Source organism: Aspergillus flavus, chromosome 4, assembly GCF_009017415.1.
Source record: "Aspergillus flavus chromosome 4, complete sequence".
NCBI classification, from domain to species: Eukaryota; Fungi; Ascomycota; class Eurotiomycetes; order Eurotiales; family Aspergillaceae; genus Aspergillus; species Aspergillus flavus.
In genome coordinates this window covers 4,744,201-4,759,927 of record NC_092405.1, presented here as the reverse complement: position 1 = coordinate 4,759,927, position 15,727 = coordinate 4,744,201, and the positions used below count along the sequence as shown (strand labels likewise).

Below are 15,727 nucleotides of genomic sequence, written 5' to 3'. Positions count from 1 at the left end.
CAAACATTCTCGGATATATACGGTCGAAGTCTCGACATGGTCAAGCTTATGGGCCCCGAGAATAATACGTAGCATTCTAAGAACCTATACGTGTCCGACCACCGTTACTCGATGTGGATTATGCCGCCTATGCTTTTTACCCCAGGGTGATTCTCTTGGCCCTAATGCTGTGAATCATTATCCTGGGTAGTCGGTGACGCGGCAGGTTTCTGCCGAAGGGGGGAACGGTTCCGAATTTATGGCCAGGTCATCCAAGGCCTAGACAAGTACACAGAAAGACTTACCACGAACACAGAAGAGACGAACTACGTTCCCTTGTCCAGTGCATCGATGACCTCCCTTCGATTCGACATATGCGCGCATCGTTTCGTTTAATGACTTCGATCATTGTCCCATAGAAGTCACATATGTCAATGCGCTCCGACGAAGAAAGGGGCGAGTCCAGATTCTCCCGGGATTTCGGGAGATCATCACGGATACAGAGAGCTTGCAATATCTCAAGGGTGGCGCGTGGGGTTCGAGTTGGAATGTGAGGATGCTCGCTGGGGTGGACAGGAGGGTAATCTGACGGAGGCAGGACATCCATCGCCGGTTGGATCATAAACAAGGATGGCAAGGACCAACGGTCGCACTCCTGGAGAAGCTTTAAGTTATACAACAGGTGAGGAGAAAAGAAAGGGAAGTATTTAGAGCATTTATAAGTCACCAGACCTCGGGTGACATCAGCACCAGGGCGTCCAATAGAGGTCCATGCATTTTCCGCTGCATATTCGGACGAATTCACTGGCTACGATTATACGAAGACATCCGGTCCAGAATCCCTTCTCTCCGGTCCCAACCAAACGCAAAGGCAGCCCCTGGACCAAAAGCACAGGTCGTCCCGGCCAAGCCACAGATGGCTTTCCACCATGAAAACGACGCCCCGGTCTGCTCCAGCTCACGGAAGTTCAGTGCAAGCCAAACAAAACCACTAGCCATGTAGATCACTTCGTCCTACTGGAGGAGACGGGCTATTTCTCCGGCAAGAGGTGACAGGCTTCAGATGATCACGGAGACTAGGACACTGGCGAAAGAGGCACCTGCCGGCACAGAGAATCGAGCATGGATGAAAGTGAGTCCCGAGACCAAGGCAAATGTGCGGTACGCTTGGCGGATAAACCGCATATTCTTGCGGACCTTCTGTTGCGGTTCTTGTTGCTTCGAACAAGCCTTTACAAAAGCTTAGAAAGGGGTGTGCTCAAGTGCTCAAGTGCATAGTAGATAGGAGCAAGCTGTCCGATTCCCTTTACCTGAAAGCCAATAGCAATGGTTACAGGGCTTTTGCCAGCCTTGTGTTAGTAAGAGCCTCAGGATTCACCTTCGACCCCAAGAGAACACTCGAACTGAACCAGCAATTGGAAAGGATGAAAGATCAATTACCTCATGCCTTTTGTATTTCGCCACCAGGGACAATCTTATTTGAGAATGAAACTATTATTCAAAAATATGGTTTAGAAAGATATACCAACACCAAGCCTTCCGGTAGGCATGTGTTGATGCCGCTCGACAGATCCTAGCACTCCAGTCCGAGCTTTTCCAAGGGGTATTTGAAAAGCCACGCAATCGGCATCGAGTGTGGTTGGGTGCCTCAGGTTCGATATTCGACTGCATGACTGCCACCGTGGTGATATATCTAGAGGTAATGAATCAGTCGCAAAGCGGTCAATATAGGGGAGGTTTAGTTTCTGTGCACGATGCTCAGCAGGATTTCTTTTGCTAGATTTATGTATATGATTATTCATCGGTCGTGGTACCTCCGGCACGGCAACACCCGGTCTCCATCATAGCCGAGGTGTGTATTTGATAGCTTTTCCCTCGAAGACAAACCCTATTCAAGCGGACTTGGAGACCAATTATAAACTTACCACTCGTTCTCCGAAGTTCCCTGTATTTTATTATCATTTTATTTTCCATTTTTGGATTTTTGGATTTTTCTTTCTCCCCTCCGGCCTTACCACCTCAGTAGCAACTCGACCACAACTTACCAATATAAATGACAGGGATAAAGCCGATTCTAACCTCATCCGAGACAGAATCAATCAGTGATAAGCAACTGGTGTGGAAGTTGAACAAAGTCAGCTAGGCAGCTGCAAGTATACCCGACTACTGCGCAATTAAAACGATGAAGCCAATGGAGTTCGGGTGGATGAAGTTAACGGATCATCATGACGCGGGAAGTGGGGATAGTCGCTTCTGCAGAAAAGTTTCTCCATAGCAGCATGCGGTGAATAGGCTATGAGCACTGTAGAGTCCTCCCCTCGTGTGCGTCTAGCATTGATGTCGTTCGTCGTAGAGGGTTGATCAATTCGTATAAGCGGGGACTTCCCCCACCCCAACCCTGACTAGCCTTTAGGACTCCGTATATGAAGAATGAGCCGACCATCGTACCCCACTTGCACATTCAAAATGCTTTCTCTCTTACAGGTATTGATGTCAATTCAACCAATTCCACTTTCTGGTCGAAGATGGGGTTAGTCGAGCTGGTCTTAGAGACCCGCTGGTTGGTCGTCGGCAGTCTTTTCATCCTCTACTTCTTGAAAAAGTTCCAAGCGTACTATCGTCTCCGGAAGTTCAAGGGCCCACTTAGCTGTGGTTTCTCCCATTTTCTGCACACCAAGGCCGTGCTCAGTTTGCGGTGCGAAAGATGGTATAAAGAAATGACGGACCAGTACGGTGCGTAATATCATGATCACGTGGGCCGACATTCCCGTCTGATAGGATTCTGTAGGTTCCATTGTCCGGATAGGCCCTAATGCACTCATTACCTCATCGCCAGAGTTATGGGCTCATATCAACGCGGTCCGGTCTCCATATAAACGGTCCGACTGGTATTACCATGCGGCTCGGTTCAAGCCAGGCGAAGATCATGTTTTCAGTGAGACGAATAACGAGAGGCATGACCGGAGGCGAAAGCAGATGTTAATGGGAGTCTGTCTCCCCCCAGAAGGTAGCTTGTTCCAACCGCTGATTCCTCTATAGTACTCCGGAAAAGAAAATCTGTCGCTAGAATCGGACATCGACTTGCGTGTGCTGGACTTTCTAGATCTCATTCGCAACCGATACCTGTCCACGGAAGACTGTCTGAAGCCAATGGACCTTGCGAAGAAAGTACAATACTTGACATTGGACGTGATCAGCACGGTCGGCCTAGGAAACAGCTTTGGCATGCTCAAGGCCGATAAGGATGTCAATGACTACATCAAATCTGGAGAAGAAGGACTCTGGGTGTCGAACTTTCTGATGGGCACAGGTCTACACTGGATCATGCAGATTGAGTGGGTCGGGAGGCTTCTCGGGCCATCCACGGATGATCTGAAGGGCTTTGGGAAGATGATGGCCACGACCGGGCAGATGGTGGCGAAGCGACTACAGAGTCCGACCAATGCGCGGAGCGATATGCTGGCTTCGTTTATCAGACATGGGCTAATCGGCAACGAACTATGGATGGAGGCGTTTGAGCAGGTTCTGGCCGGATCCGACACCACGGCGTCGGGGATCCGCGGTATTCTACTTTGTCTACTGTCAAATCCGCGAGTGTACAAGAAGCTGCAGGCTGAGATAGATGGTGCGGTTCAAGATGGCAGAGCGCCTTCGACCGGTATCATTTCTGACGCCCAACTACGACGACTCGAGTACCTGCAGGCGGTAATCAGGGAAGGATTGCGGATCTTTGTACCGGTCGTCAACATTTTCGCGAGAGACGTACCACCTGAAGGCGACGAAGTGATCGTGGATGGGGAATCTGTTCAAATCCCAGGAGGTACTTGGATTGGGTATTCTGCGTTGGGCATGCATCTCAACAAAGCCACCTATGGGGAAGACGCGGAAGTCTTCAGGCCGGAACGATGGCTGAATGACGACAAAGATCATCTGGCGAACATGACGAGAGTCAATGATCTTATATTTGGTTACGGTCGCTGGAAGTGTCTCGGTCAGACGGTGGCGTTAATTGAAATCGGCAAGACGATTTTCGAGGTACATGATGAGCTCCCTCTCCTGACCATAGTTGGCCTTGACATACTGACTGTGCTGGAAGGCGCTGCGTAACTTTGATTGGGCTCTTGCCAATCCAGAACAACCATGGCGTAGAAAAAATGTCAACGGCCTTTTTGCTGTAAGTGACATGTGGGTTACAGTGACTGCAAGGGAGCAGTTGGGTAGCTGTCTCTAGTATGATATTCCTGGCAAGAGGTAGGGAAGTGATATTGCGAAGGAGCAAGCGCTTAACGTATTGAGCAGTTTACTGGAAGTGCATTGAGCACTGCAAGGTCAGATTCCATCAATCCTAAGGAGGTTGTGTTTCTCGACATCAGCTCCAGAGTTGCACAGGTGGGCCCAACACTGCTTTTGCGTGGAGCTCGCTCAATTCCACAAGTGCCAAGAACATGTTTTGGTGAGTTTGTAGTATCAACCACGTAGAACTGCATCTGCTGTTCTCGATATTTTCAGGTCGCCTGGTCAAGTGTGGGTGAAACGGTGGGCCTTGTCATAGTAAGTGTTCAAACACACATGGAGGTGGGTAGAGTTGGGCAACACATTTTGTATATTATGGACGGGCGAGTGCAAATATTTCCGCATCCCTAATAATGTATATCAAATCGGCTGCGCTCACGGATATGAAAGGGAACCTGTATGTTCCTTGCCTCACCCAATATTGTTCATTCACCGTATCAAGAGCCCAGGCTACAGAACAAAGCCACTACAATGACATTCATCACCGCTTCCCCCATGATGCAATCCACCAGCACTTTCTCAGCCGGTGTAGGACAACGCAATAGTGTACTATAATCGCCAATGCAAAAGGATTCGAGGTCGGGACCAAGGCAATAAATGTCTCCAGTATGTCGCAAATCCACTTGACAGCCTTTGAAACCATGTCCCGTGCCGTCTAGCTCCGCATATAACTTTTGTAAACAACAATATCGGCGAAAGCTTGGTAGTGTTCATGTGTTCGAGAGCACACCGTGTTCAGCTGCTTACGGAGAGCGTTGATCACCACACAGGAAGAGAAAGAGAGACTCGACTGTACTTCCTCAACCAGGAGAAAACCGCCTATTTCGCTGGTATGAACCTCGTTCATCGTGGGTGTTGCAAACTTGATCATCTTGCGGCTAAGCTTGAATATCTGAACAAGTCCATCTGGCGAATTGGCTTTGGTTTGATGCTGTGAGGCCGTGGTGTGATAAAAAGCCCAAGGATAGAAAGGTATATGAGCGCTTGGATACGAGACACCGTTTGGCGACACAGCCACCTAATGCGCGTGTCGACAGGACAGCAGTTCACGTTGGTAGTACCCCTTCATTACCGGTCGAACACTCCGCCCTTAACGCCTATTAGCATCAAGAGTATTAGCCTACACCAGGATATGATATATTCCAGTTCTGTGTGCGGTAGAGCTCAGCGTTAAGGTACCGATTAGGTGATATGTAATCTCAGGGGGCCGCCGTACGTACTTTCCAAAGACGAACAATCGAATCGCGCGTCTTTTCGACGACTATAGAACTGACTGTGGCAGTATAGGCAACGTAGGTGTAAGTCACACCCTGTGGGCTTCTCCTCTAATCGAAGCTCCGGGTCGTGCGGGGGAAAAGAAAGCAAAGAAACGCCTGGTTGAATTGGAACCATGAAAGAAAGATAATGCAGACAAAACTGGGCAAAGTATCAGCACATCGCTGATGCTGGAAGCTGAGGTGAGTTGCGCAGGGGCATATTTATGGATTCCCCAATCAGCTTTAGCCTCAGTCTGTTAATTTTGACTAAATATCGAGAGAGTCCGGTTTGTAGCCATACGTTTGACCCAGCTTGTAATCCTCACATAGTGACTTGCCTATGCCAAGGCTAACGTTTATTAGAGTTCTCGCGATGTTTACCTTCCAGTGTTTTAGGAGCTTAACCGTTGAAGCGACATAAATTGTCTGTTGCAGCCTGCTCTTTACTATCCTTTCCGCTATCGTAGCGATGTTGATCGCTCGGAGGAGATACGATACGCACTTTACGGCCGTAGTCCGTATCTTTAGTCCTCTTAGAACGGGGAGAAGTTGTATGCAACGTGCTGGGATAATACATTGCACAGGGCTGGCTACCACAACCCTCAACGTGATAACAATCTGCCAGAAGGTGGTGGTATGATGGCAATTTACATGACCTTGATTCCCGTTCCACGACCGCTCTGGGTGGTTAATTTTCTGTGAGCGTATATAAATCGCAGGCTCTTGCATGGGTTCATTTGTGTAAGCTCACAACCCACGTCGCACATGTAATCTGAGACCACCAGTAATTGAATCACAAACATATTGTATGTACAGGAGGGCGACGAACATGATGTTGAACTGCTTAAGTGGATCCCAATTTCGGGAACCGACTCGCAATGCCTACCGTTTCTGTGAAGCCTATGCCGATCACCACGGAGCATCAAAAAACCCGGGGTTGATCACTTTCCCATTCTGGATTTTAGCTTATATTGTTCTGGATTTGTTGGAGCTCCCTCTGGGTACATTTTTGATTATTTATCACCTCACGCAATGATGTGATGCTTTCGAGGGTACGAAATGGACAGATATCACATGCATGGCTCATCAGCAAATCTTTTACTCAAGCTAGTTATGTGGATACTAGAAGAACTCGAGTCCACTCACCTATACATATATGCCAACCACCATGTTCCCTAATGCCTGGAACACGCCACAGTATTAGGAAGCAAGGCCATGGCTGATACACCGTCGTATCTCACCACCAAGGCTGGAAAGTACGCCCTGGGAGCGTATCGAGGACCTCTAGAGCAGCAGCATGGAGACGGATCCCAAGTCGCACATGTGGAGCTGACAGAGAGCAGCACGCTGAAGGGGAACGGAAAGATACGTCGGCATTGGATCCGATTTTGGTGCTGTTACCTTATCGGTGCCATTATCTTTCTGGCAATTTTCCTACCACTGTTGTATGTCTCACACCCATATATTCAGCCACCAAGTCATAGCTAATAGGTCCAGCTTTACCGTCATCATCCAGGCGATCTCCCAGCGAGTAATCGACGACGCATCTCTCGTCCTCGTGGAAGCTAAGGTCATGCAACCCCGGCCAGAATCTGTTTTGCTCAGCATCCAAACTGCACTTAGGCTTGGCGTCAACGTCCCTGTACGTCTTGACCCAAATGTTCTCCACCTATTCAACAATGATCAGCCGGGAAATAGCACGTATTTGAAGGTCTATAACGATGCTATAGTCATACATGGGAACGCGAGTATTGGAGTCCAGAACCAGCCAAGCCCGATAAATCCTGACCCATGGAAACATTACATTCGCAGTGTGGTGTTCGAGCCACATGCCCCGTTGTCTGCGTTTGGAACCACCAACATATACTTGGGAAAGCTGAAGAGTCACATCTCGTTGAAGAAGGACCTCCCTCAAAACAGTAAGTGTGGGCCCAGAAGCCAAAAAGACAGAAATGTAAAATAGTGAGCGTAGGAGCTAAGATTGCAGCTCTCAATTCGTTCGCTGGATTCTCGATCGAAGATCCCAAAATGCTTTTCCCGCCGCGAGATGACGGTGTGAATCTGGTTGCAAATGCGACATTGCCTAATCCATCCGTCATGACCATAGAAATCGTATGTACTCACCCGGTTGGGTTATTAAATAGTGGCTAATGAAACAGTAGGGAACCATAACCATGGACTTGAAAAGCAAGGATCTCACAATAGGGAATGCAACTATCAACAATCTGACGTTGCGACCCGGCAACCACTCGACACCACTCGAGGGAGTGGTAGATATGCACACAGTTACAGAGAATCTCCTGCCTCTGCTACAGGCGCAAAGAGACTCTTTACGGAGCGGGTATCTCAGCCTCGATGCTGTCACGCGAGAGGTGGAATATGATGGCGTCATGATCCCATATTACACTGAGGTCATGCGTGATTTGGTCCTTTCGGCGAAGGTACCAGTCAATGATTTGCTGATCAACTCGGTACAAGGGATACTTCACGACAACAGTTCCGGTCTCCAATCGGTACTGGATGACATTAGGGAACGGAGTGCGGCGAAGGGAGACATCACATCAAGCGTTGGTATCAAGCATCGGAGATGATACAAAACCTTATGAACCCTAGTTTAGATCACGTTGATTCGATAATATATTATAATTCTTATCTCTGATAGCCATTGTGTGAACATTTGGCGATTATTCTACCGTTGCAGTTTCTTATACTGACGTATACAGTCCGATGCGAGGGGGATATGTCACCGTTTTTACACTCCGTGTGAGCGTAAGTACTCCATATCTAAACATTGTCGATGACGGACCCAAAACATACAGGCAGATCTGGACATCCTTGTTCTAAGCCTGACTCACTTTCTTTTGGCTATCCAGCTCCAGTAGATTGCATATGCTAGTGGTAGGGTTCGTACAACAACGCTACGGGGCAGGTCTGACATAAGTCTGCACGATTTGGGAAAGTCTTGGTTGGCCTTCGGGATTCCAGACTAAACTGATAATCAGAAGTACCGTGTAATTTCGGGTGCCTCTGCTTTTTACATCGCACACGGTATATATGTAGTTCTCAAGCACGCGACTGTGATACACAGCTAGCTATTCATATCTTCGACGTGTTCAGCACCGTCGGGATAGCGATGGTAACTTTTTTTTTTTTTTTTGAGCAAGAGGATCAGCGTTTGATTGAGCCATCCTCATCGGCTGACCTTGACCTTTCTATGCCGAGCGTCCCGTAGCATGCTTACCTTATGATGGTGCACTGTAATTGGATGGATAATTCTGTTGCTGTGTTATTACTGCATTAGAAGAATTCAACTTGCCCACGCACTAATCATATCGGTGTGAGTAGTACCTATACCTGATAGCACATAGACATATGACACAGGCTCATCGCGTTGGCCCATACGGCGCTGATGGTAGTGAAGTTAAGCACAGCTAAGCAATAGAGTCGTTCAGCGCAACGAATTAGAGACATAGGTTGCAGGCAGGCTCTTTGTGATGTGACTAGCCGCCAAGATGATCTTCCTTCTTGGCAGCTGAAAATTGATGGAACAGACTCTCATGTGAATAGCATCGAGAAGGGTCAAATTTCCTAAACGTGGATGGGGGACGTGTGATAGACATGTCTCTACTTGCCATGACACGTAATGTTGTGACTCTCTGACGGTTAGCAGAAGTCCTGCAAGAGTGCGCGTTGTACTCCAGTCATCTTGAGATCAACGTACCAGGTGCACTGGCAGGTAAGACTTTGACGGATCTGCCATTGTCGCATCAGCCTCACAGCCTTGTTCGAGGACCAATAACTGAGCCATATTACCCAACCGCTCTTCTGTCAATAGACGAACGAGCCAAACAGAATCCGAGAGAATAGTACAATTTGAGCTTCACCTCACCAGAGTACCTCGGCTTCAATATTAAGCCCGGTAATATCACAACCTCATCCCAATAGCCTGTCAGTGTCAACATATACAGTAAGCCGAGCAAGTCCGCATTAAAGGCCAGACGTTCCAAGGCCTTATCGCCACAATGCTACAACAGGAGTTATGACATCAACTTGCTGATCTCGAACGTGTTGGTAGAATGGGAAGGAGCGATAGGATGTACCCCGGTGGTGGCAGATTGGTGTTGGTGTGAGGAACGATTAAATGTGGGAGATATATATATGCTCTTCTTTTGAGCTATCATTACTATCATCAGATTCATCAAAACATCCAAGGAACACAATCGCTTGATATTTATCAACAACATCATCACATCACAACACCACGAAACGCGAGACAGAATGAAATCCCCTTATCGCTGCCCTCACCGCTCTGGCCAGCGCCGCTGCCATCACCCATCCTGCAGGTTTGGTTGAACGTGACTATCAACAGTGTATGTTATTGTCTCCTATCATATCAGCATGTAGGAGAGAGAAGGCTAACACGATCGTAGAGTTTGGCGCTTGCAAGTTGTCGGACGACTGTTGTGGTGATCTGGTATGTTATACACATACATGAGGAGAGGGTATCTGTGCAGATATCCCATCCGCATAGGCATCAGGTACTTGTGGGTTTTGCCCCGGGAGGATCGGGCGTTCCAAAGTAACGTTTAGGGCGTGTCAGCAGTTGGCCATTGTGTGCCTGTGATTCAATCTTCAGTCAAGGTGGACAATAACTTTTAGTATTTGGCCATATGACAAATGGAAGGATGACCCTTTATCTCATAAGACCATTCAAAGTATTGACGATAGCTTTATGCGCCTACTTCTATTTGCATAACAATAATACATTCAATACTGGCAGAGGCCGGAACAGCTTTAACGCTCATTGTACCGGCCAATGCCAGGGAATTGAACATTTGTATAAGTACATTATATTTAACGGTTCCCCTAGGAGAGGTTGAGTTAAAACAAGGAGCCCTTCCGATTCAGGCAACTAAAGCGAGTATTTGAAGTACCAAAGGTCATTAGTCATATATTTAATACATGCATATGTACAAGGAACAACGCGGTGTGACACAGGCAAGCGCTAGATAACAGAGTGGGCGCCCCAGCCGACTCCAGGTAAAATCACATCAGCCCTTCGCTCGCCGCGTTGTGCGTTTGTGTGGGCTTCCAGAGCCCAAATGAATCTTTCATTGACTGGTGTAATTTAGAAGCTCCGCTGGACGGAGAGGTACTCGGAGCCACATCAACGGGAGCCATGACTGGAGATATTTCGAGCCCCATGGAGTCAACCCGGTGAGTTGCGAGATATACAAGCTTTCCCAAGACTGCAAATTCCAATTTCAACTTTATACTGTATACGGTTGCCTTCACAGGCACCTGGACGTAGTAATAACCCGAAAACTGTAGCACCAAGAGCGCAATATCCATCGAAATAACAGCGAGATTCATCGCCAGGATCTCGTACATAGTTCGGTTGCGATGGCGGTCGTATCCCGGGCGGAGCCTAATCAGCTTAGCGGTTTCGACGATCCAGAAGGTGGAGATGACGCATTCCTGGACGGAGAACCAGATGACCTGGATGACCTCCATGATGTAGAAGGCCCTAGCCCATACTGTCGGTTTCGAATAGGCAGTGGCGAAGTAAATGATGGACATCGGCGTGGCGAGGAGAATGGTATCAATGATGATAATATAGCGGAGGTAGCGGAGAACACGATCATTCCGCGACACGAGATGTAGCCGGGAGTAGAGGACGACGCTTTGCCCGCCGACCATGAAGATCCACCCCAGGTCGATCATGACGAGGATCACCCATAATGGGCTCAGGTTGTAGAGGTCAATGATGGCACCTATCGAGAAGGGTATGACCCCCACGGCGGTTGATAAGAGCATCGACCAGAAATAGATGCCATGATGATGATGGAAGTTCGCCAGGATCAGGATCAGAAGCTCAACCGCGTTGTATAGAGCGATTGCGAGAAAGACCACGCTGGTGGTTTTGATGGTGAAGGTGCCTCGTCCACCTAATGGTTCTAGCCGTATGGCAGCCTCGTTCGAGGTTGTGTCCATGGAATAACGTTCGCATTATACGCCGGTGCATCTGATGACTGAGGCAAAGAACTTGGATCTGTCAAAATTCTTGTGTGGAAAGACGTATGGGTTTCGCAGCGAGCGTGCGTTCATGTATCTTGTTTGAGGGGAGGGGGGAACTGCATGGACATCCACGGATTTCATCTGGCACTAGATGAAAATGCGGGGAGCAATGAAAGCCCATGAATCATGTCGATGTGGGGGGTTCTCGTGGACTAACTAGACGACGTGTCAAGTTGCTCGGATTCGTCGAGGAGGATCCACTGCTCCAGATGAACGATTTGGTTGGACTTCCACCGATTCCAATAAGCTCCCGTCCCCCACAATATGGGGAGACAAACAATGTGGAGGACTTACGCATTGTGTTGGGTGAATTAGGATTGGTACCGCCATAACCAATGAAAATCTTGCCAGATCCATTCATTTCAGGCCCTTTACGAAGCCTCACTTGGTACCGGTGAGAGTCCGGCAGAGGCCCTTACTGAGCTTAGAACTTAGGGCACGACGAACACGGGCCGCAAATGCCAAGTCGTCAGCGCCGCCACTCGGTTTGCCCGCAGCCGGTATCGTCCTTTCGTGATAGCTCCGAGATAGAGACTTACCACCTCGCCGATAATTCTCTTGGCGACGTAATTAATCCCCAACGTAGTTAGATGGTCCTTCTACAGTGGATCTCTCCTATGGACCCAGTTTCCTGCGACAAGATAGGTCGAGGACAGTGGAACTAGAGACGCACGACGGTAACAGATCAACACTTCCACTAGCCGTGAGGTTCCGTAAATCGCGAGATACACTGAGTGAAGGGGACTGATCTCAGGCCGATAGCCTAATCTAGGTTTTCCGACGGAAACGTTACGAAACTCTCCCGCCCTCTGTGCCTCCAATCCTCCACTTCTCAACCTGGTCTTCGCCGATGGAAAAGTTTTCAACGCGCCACCATCAGGGAAGAGAGTGTTTCGTTGCCTCGTCTCGGTGAGCGAAACCTATTTTTTACCTCAAGAAAAATGTCTCAAGTCTTCCTCCGCATATCACAACGCTAGGAATTTGATTACATTCAGGGGCGAGGACTTTCATTGGGAGGGACCACTTAGGTTGCATTAGGGTGACATTAGAGTTCCATTCCTGAACGGATGTCGTGAGATATGGGATGAGTCTCTCAGGACGGCCTTAGACTATGTCATTGCCCAAGCCCAGAGGTTCGTGTAAAAATCCTCTAACGGTATCAGTCTCCGGTGATCTGTATTAAAGACCTTAGGGATCGGCGATATTGAGTGAGGCAACCACGTTGATACACTTTTTGAATGCGGCTTTTTTGCTTGTTTATTTCTTGTTCCTTTCCCTCTCTGTCTCTCTTATCTCTATTATCTCTCTTATCTCTCTCTCAATCTTTGTCTGCCACTGGAGCCTAGTCGAAGGTTCAAATTAGCCCGGCATCAAAAAGCGGATCCAAGCGATCCGGTGGAGTCACCTGATTGGCCTGTGGCCGTTCCAACTCGTGGGTCTCATCAAATTTGCCGTTTGCATCTTAGCGGGTCAAGATGGGAGACGATCGAATGAGACTCTATCACAGCCTCAGTTTCCCAAAGAAGGAAACAGATGCAGCGGTTAACCCCGCACCGCTTGTTGTCTGAGGCTGGTTTGCCCTAACTTGCCACTGCCACTGGGCAATGCCCTCTCCAGTCTCCGCATCGGGCATCCCCAAAAAAAGGCTAGTCGACCTGGGGAAAGAAAAATGGAGTCGGTCGGTTCGGAACGTTTCGTGACTTATTTATTGATTTTCTGGAAATTCGATTAAATCAATGACGTACGGTTCCCCCAGAAGCGTTTCCGAAAACGTTGGTATATAAAGTCCCGGGGTCGCGAGCTTCCCTTTACCCTAATATCATCACCCCTGGCAATTTGCATTTCCTCGCCTTCATCATGGATCCATCTTCAATACAGACGAAAGAGAAACCGATTGAGGATCCCAACGCCCTTTACCTCGAGAAAGGTGAAATCGTCGACGATGTTACCTACGATGCCGTGTTTGGAGAAATCACGGATGAAGGGCCGAACTACCGGAATGTACGTACATTCTCGCCGGTGGCAGATGCTATGGCAGCCAGTATGCAGGACTAACGAGACACTAGGTCGGCTTTTTCGGAACGGTGGTTCTCATGATGAAGACGCAGATCGGGCTGGGTGTTCTTTCCATACCAACAGCCTTTGATACCCTCGGCATGGTTCCCGGCGTGATCGTACTCATCGCGATTTCCTGTATCACGACATGGTCCGACTATATGGTCGGATCTTTCAAGTTGCGTCATCGCGAAGTGTATGGTATTGATGATGCCGGGGCGTTGATGTTTGGTACACCGGGGCGGGTCGTTCTCGCAGCCGCCTTTTGCTTGTGTGGGTTATCTTGAATTGACTCGCTCCAAACAGGCCTCACTGACATGGCATTAGACTGGATCTTCGTTGCAGGCTCCGGTATCCTCGGGATTTCGATTGGCCTAAATGCAGTCTCCACGCATGGTGCCTGTACCGCGATCTTTGTGGCGGTTGCCGCGATTCTAGGCTTTGCCTGTAGTAGCATCCGAACCCTTGGTAAGATCACTTGGCTGGCATGGATTGGACTGCCGTGTATTCTAATTGCCAGTAAGTTCCCTTATACCTGTGTCTCCCCAGTCGATCGCTACTATCGACCTGAGGTGTTGATCCAGGCTGTGTCTCATCTTTCTCTAGTCCTCATTGTCACTATCGCCGTTGGCGTTCAAGACCGCCCGCCCACCGCACCACAAACGGATGGTCCCTGGGTTGCGGACTTCAAAATCATCGGCAATCCGACCTTCGCTCAGGCGATCACCGCGGTGAGCTCACTCGTTTTCGCATTCTCCGGTACTCCCGGGTTCTTCTCCATTGTGTCTGAAATGCGCGACCCTCGCAAGTTCACTCCAGCACTGCTTATCTGTCAAGCTGTTGTGACTGCGGTCTATATCACGATTGGCTGTGTAGTATATTACTACTGTGGATCCTATGTCGCCTCACCAGCCCTGGGCTCAGCCGGTGGATTGATTAAGAAGATCGCCTATGGACTTTCCTTGCCAGGTTTAATCGTTACTACCACTATTGTTACTCATGTGAGTCGAATCCCATTGATCATCTGTTGCAACACAGCTAATCATCTTCGTCCCACCTACAGATCCCAGCGAAATATATCTTCGTCCATCTGCTTCGCGGCTCCAAACACCTCATCAGTAATACCGTCACGCACTGGACCGTTTGGCTCGCCTGCACCCTCAGCATTACCGTCATTGCCTATATTATCGCCAGCGCGATCCCAGTGTTTGACGGACTTGTGTCGCTCATCGGAGCCTTGCTGGGCACGATGATGTGCTTCCAACCGATGGGTTGCATGTGGCTCTATGATAACTGGCACAAGCGGAGGGAGGGTCTCGCCACGAAACAATGGTGGTTTATGGTTTTCTTCAGTGTCTTTGTAGTCATTTCAGGAACCTTCCTGACCGTGGCTGGGACCTATGGATCCGTCATTGGGATCATGGACTCATACAAAACAGAAGGTGGCTCAGCTGCCTTCACCTGCGCGGACAACTCTGGGTCTGTGTGAACTGTATATATAACAACAGAGTGTATGATTAACGGAAAGACAAAATGTGAAATCTCAATATAAAAATTCTAAAATCTCTGTCCCGTGCTGATTGTAGTGGTAACGCCTTCTTAGAAGGACTATGTAGGTCAGGGCATAGGATTGCCTAAACTATTGTCGGGCGGATGTGCAGGGTTTCGGTCAAGTCGAAGACTCACCTTTAGAACACAAAATGAGTGATGAAGGCAATAATACAGTACGACTGCAGTTGACCTATTCTAGACAATGTGGCTCATAAGTAGTACAACAGTGCGTGATGTAATTTCCAACCTTTAGCTCCCTGACTTCTAGGGCACAGGTATACAGGTCACAGCACTTGTTTTATATATATATCCTGGTTCGACTCCTATCGCTACGGTAATTAGATATATGGAAGTAGTTTTACCAGATCACGTTCCTACTGATTTGAAAGTGATGGGACTATAAGCAGTGCAGTCAACATACGTCGAGCAAACTGAGTACTAATTAATCTGAAGAAACCTAAAGAGCAAGCACAGTTTAAGAGAGAATGATTCGAGGTAAAATAGCCCCCAATCGG

The 15,727-nt window shown here is 48.5% G+C and overlaps 6 protein-coding genes across 6 annotated transcripts; 3 read left to right on the top strand and 3 right to left on the bottom strand.

The window, feature by feature from the left end:
* Window positions 1–235: 235 nt before the first annotated feature.
* On the bottom strand, window positions 236–822 carry F9C07_1606206 (uncharacterized protein). The gene has a single exon (XM_071508248.1). The coding sequence runs from the start codon at window positions 599–601 to the stop codon at window positions 281–283; it is 321 nt and encodes a 106-aa protein (XP_071366773.1). The 5' UTR covers window positions 602–822; the 3' UTR covers window positions 236–280.
* Window positions 823–2,504: 1,682 nt separating this feature from the next.
* On the top strand, window positions 2,505–4,210 carry F9C07_2067936 (cytochrome P450 monooxygenase; the record flags this gene model as incomplete). Its single annotated transcript, XM_041292527.1, has 4 exons — window positions 2,505–2,712; window positions 2,768–2,967; window positions 3,019–4,014; window positions 4,076–4,210. The coding sequence occupies 4 exons, from the start codon at window positions 2,505–2,507 to the stop codon at window positions 4,208–4,210; spliced, it is 1,539 nt and encodes a 512-aa protein (XP_041147004.1).
* Window positions 4,211–6,743: 2,533 nt separating this feature from the next.
* On the top strand, window positions 6,744–8,119 carry F9C07_2244930 (uncharacterized protein; the record flags this gene model as incomplete). Its single annotated transcript, XM_041292526.1, has 4 exons — window positions 6,744–6,973; window positions 7,026–7,447; window positions 7,501–7,640; window positions 7,691–8,119. The coding sequence occupies 4 exons, from the start codon at window positions 6,744–6,746 to the stop codon at window positions 8,117–8,119; spliced, it is 1,221 nt and encodes a 406-aa protein (XP_041147003.1).
* Window positions 8,120–9,774: 1,655 nt separating this feature from the next.
* Window positions 9,775–10,021, bottom strand: F9C07_10125 (uncharacterized protein; the record flags this gene model as incomplete). The annotated part of the gene is made up of 2 exons (XM_071507350.1): window positions 9,775–9,887; window positions 9,949–10,021. 2 exons carry the CDS (start codon window positions 10,019–10,021, stop codon window positions 9,775–9,777), a joined length of 186 nt encoding a protein of 61 aa, XP_071366772.1.
* A 553-nt stretch (window positions 10,022–10,574) lies between these two features.
* Window positions 10,575–11,522, bottom strand: F9C07_10126 (uncharacterized protein; the record flags this gene model as incomplete). Its single annotated transcript, XM_041286176.1, has 1 exon — window positions 10,575–11,522. The coding sequence occupies one exon, from the start codon at window positions 11,520–11,522 to the stop codon at window positions 10,575–10,577; it is 948 nt and encodes a 315-aa protein (XP_041147002.1).
* Window positions 11,523–13,463: 1,941 nt separating this feature from the next.
* On the top strand, window positions 13,464–15,150 carry F9C07_10127 (putative amino acid transporter; the record flags this gene model as incomplete). Its single annotated transcript, XM_041292525.1, has 4 exons — window positions 13,464–13,607; window positions 13,673–13,934; window positions 13,989–14,662; window positions 14,725–15,150. 4 exons carry the CDS (start codon window positions 13,464–13,466, stop codon window positions 15,148–15,150), a joined length of 1,506 nt encoding a protein of 501 aa, XP_041147001.1.
* Between the last annotated feature and the right edge of the window lie 577 nt (window positions 15,151–15,727).

Coding starts and splice junctions, on each gene's coding strand:
- F9C07_1606206 (XM_071508248.1), bottom strand. CDS start 601: ATGATCCAACCGGCGATGGATGTCCTGCCTCCGTCAGATTACCCTCCT.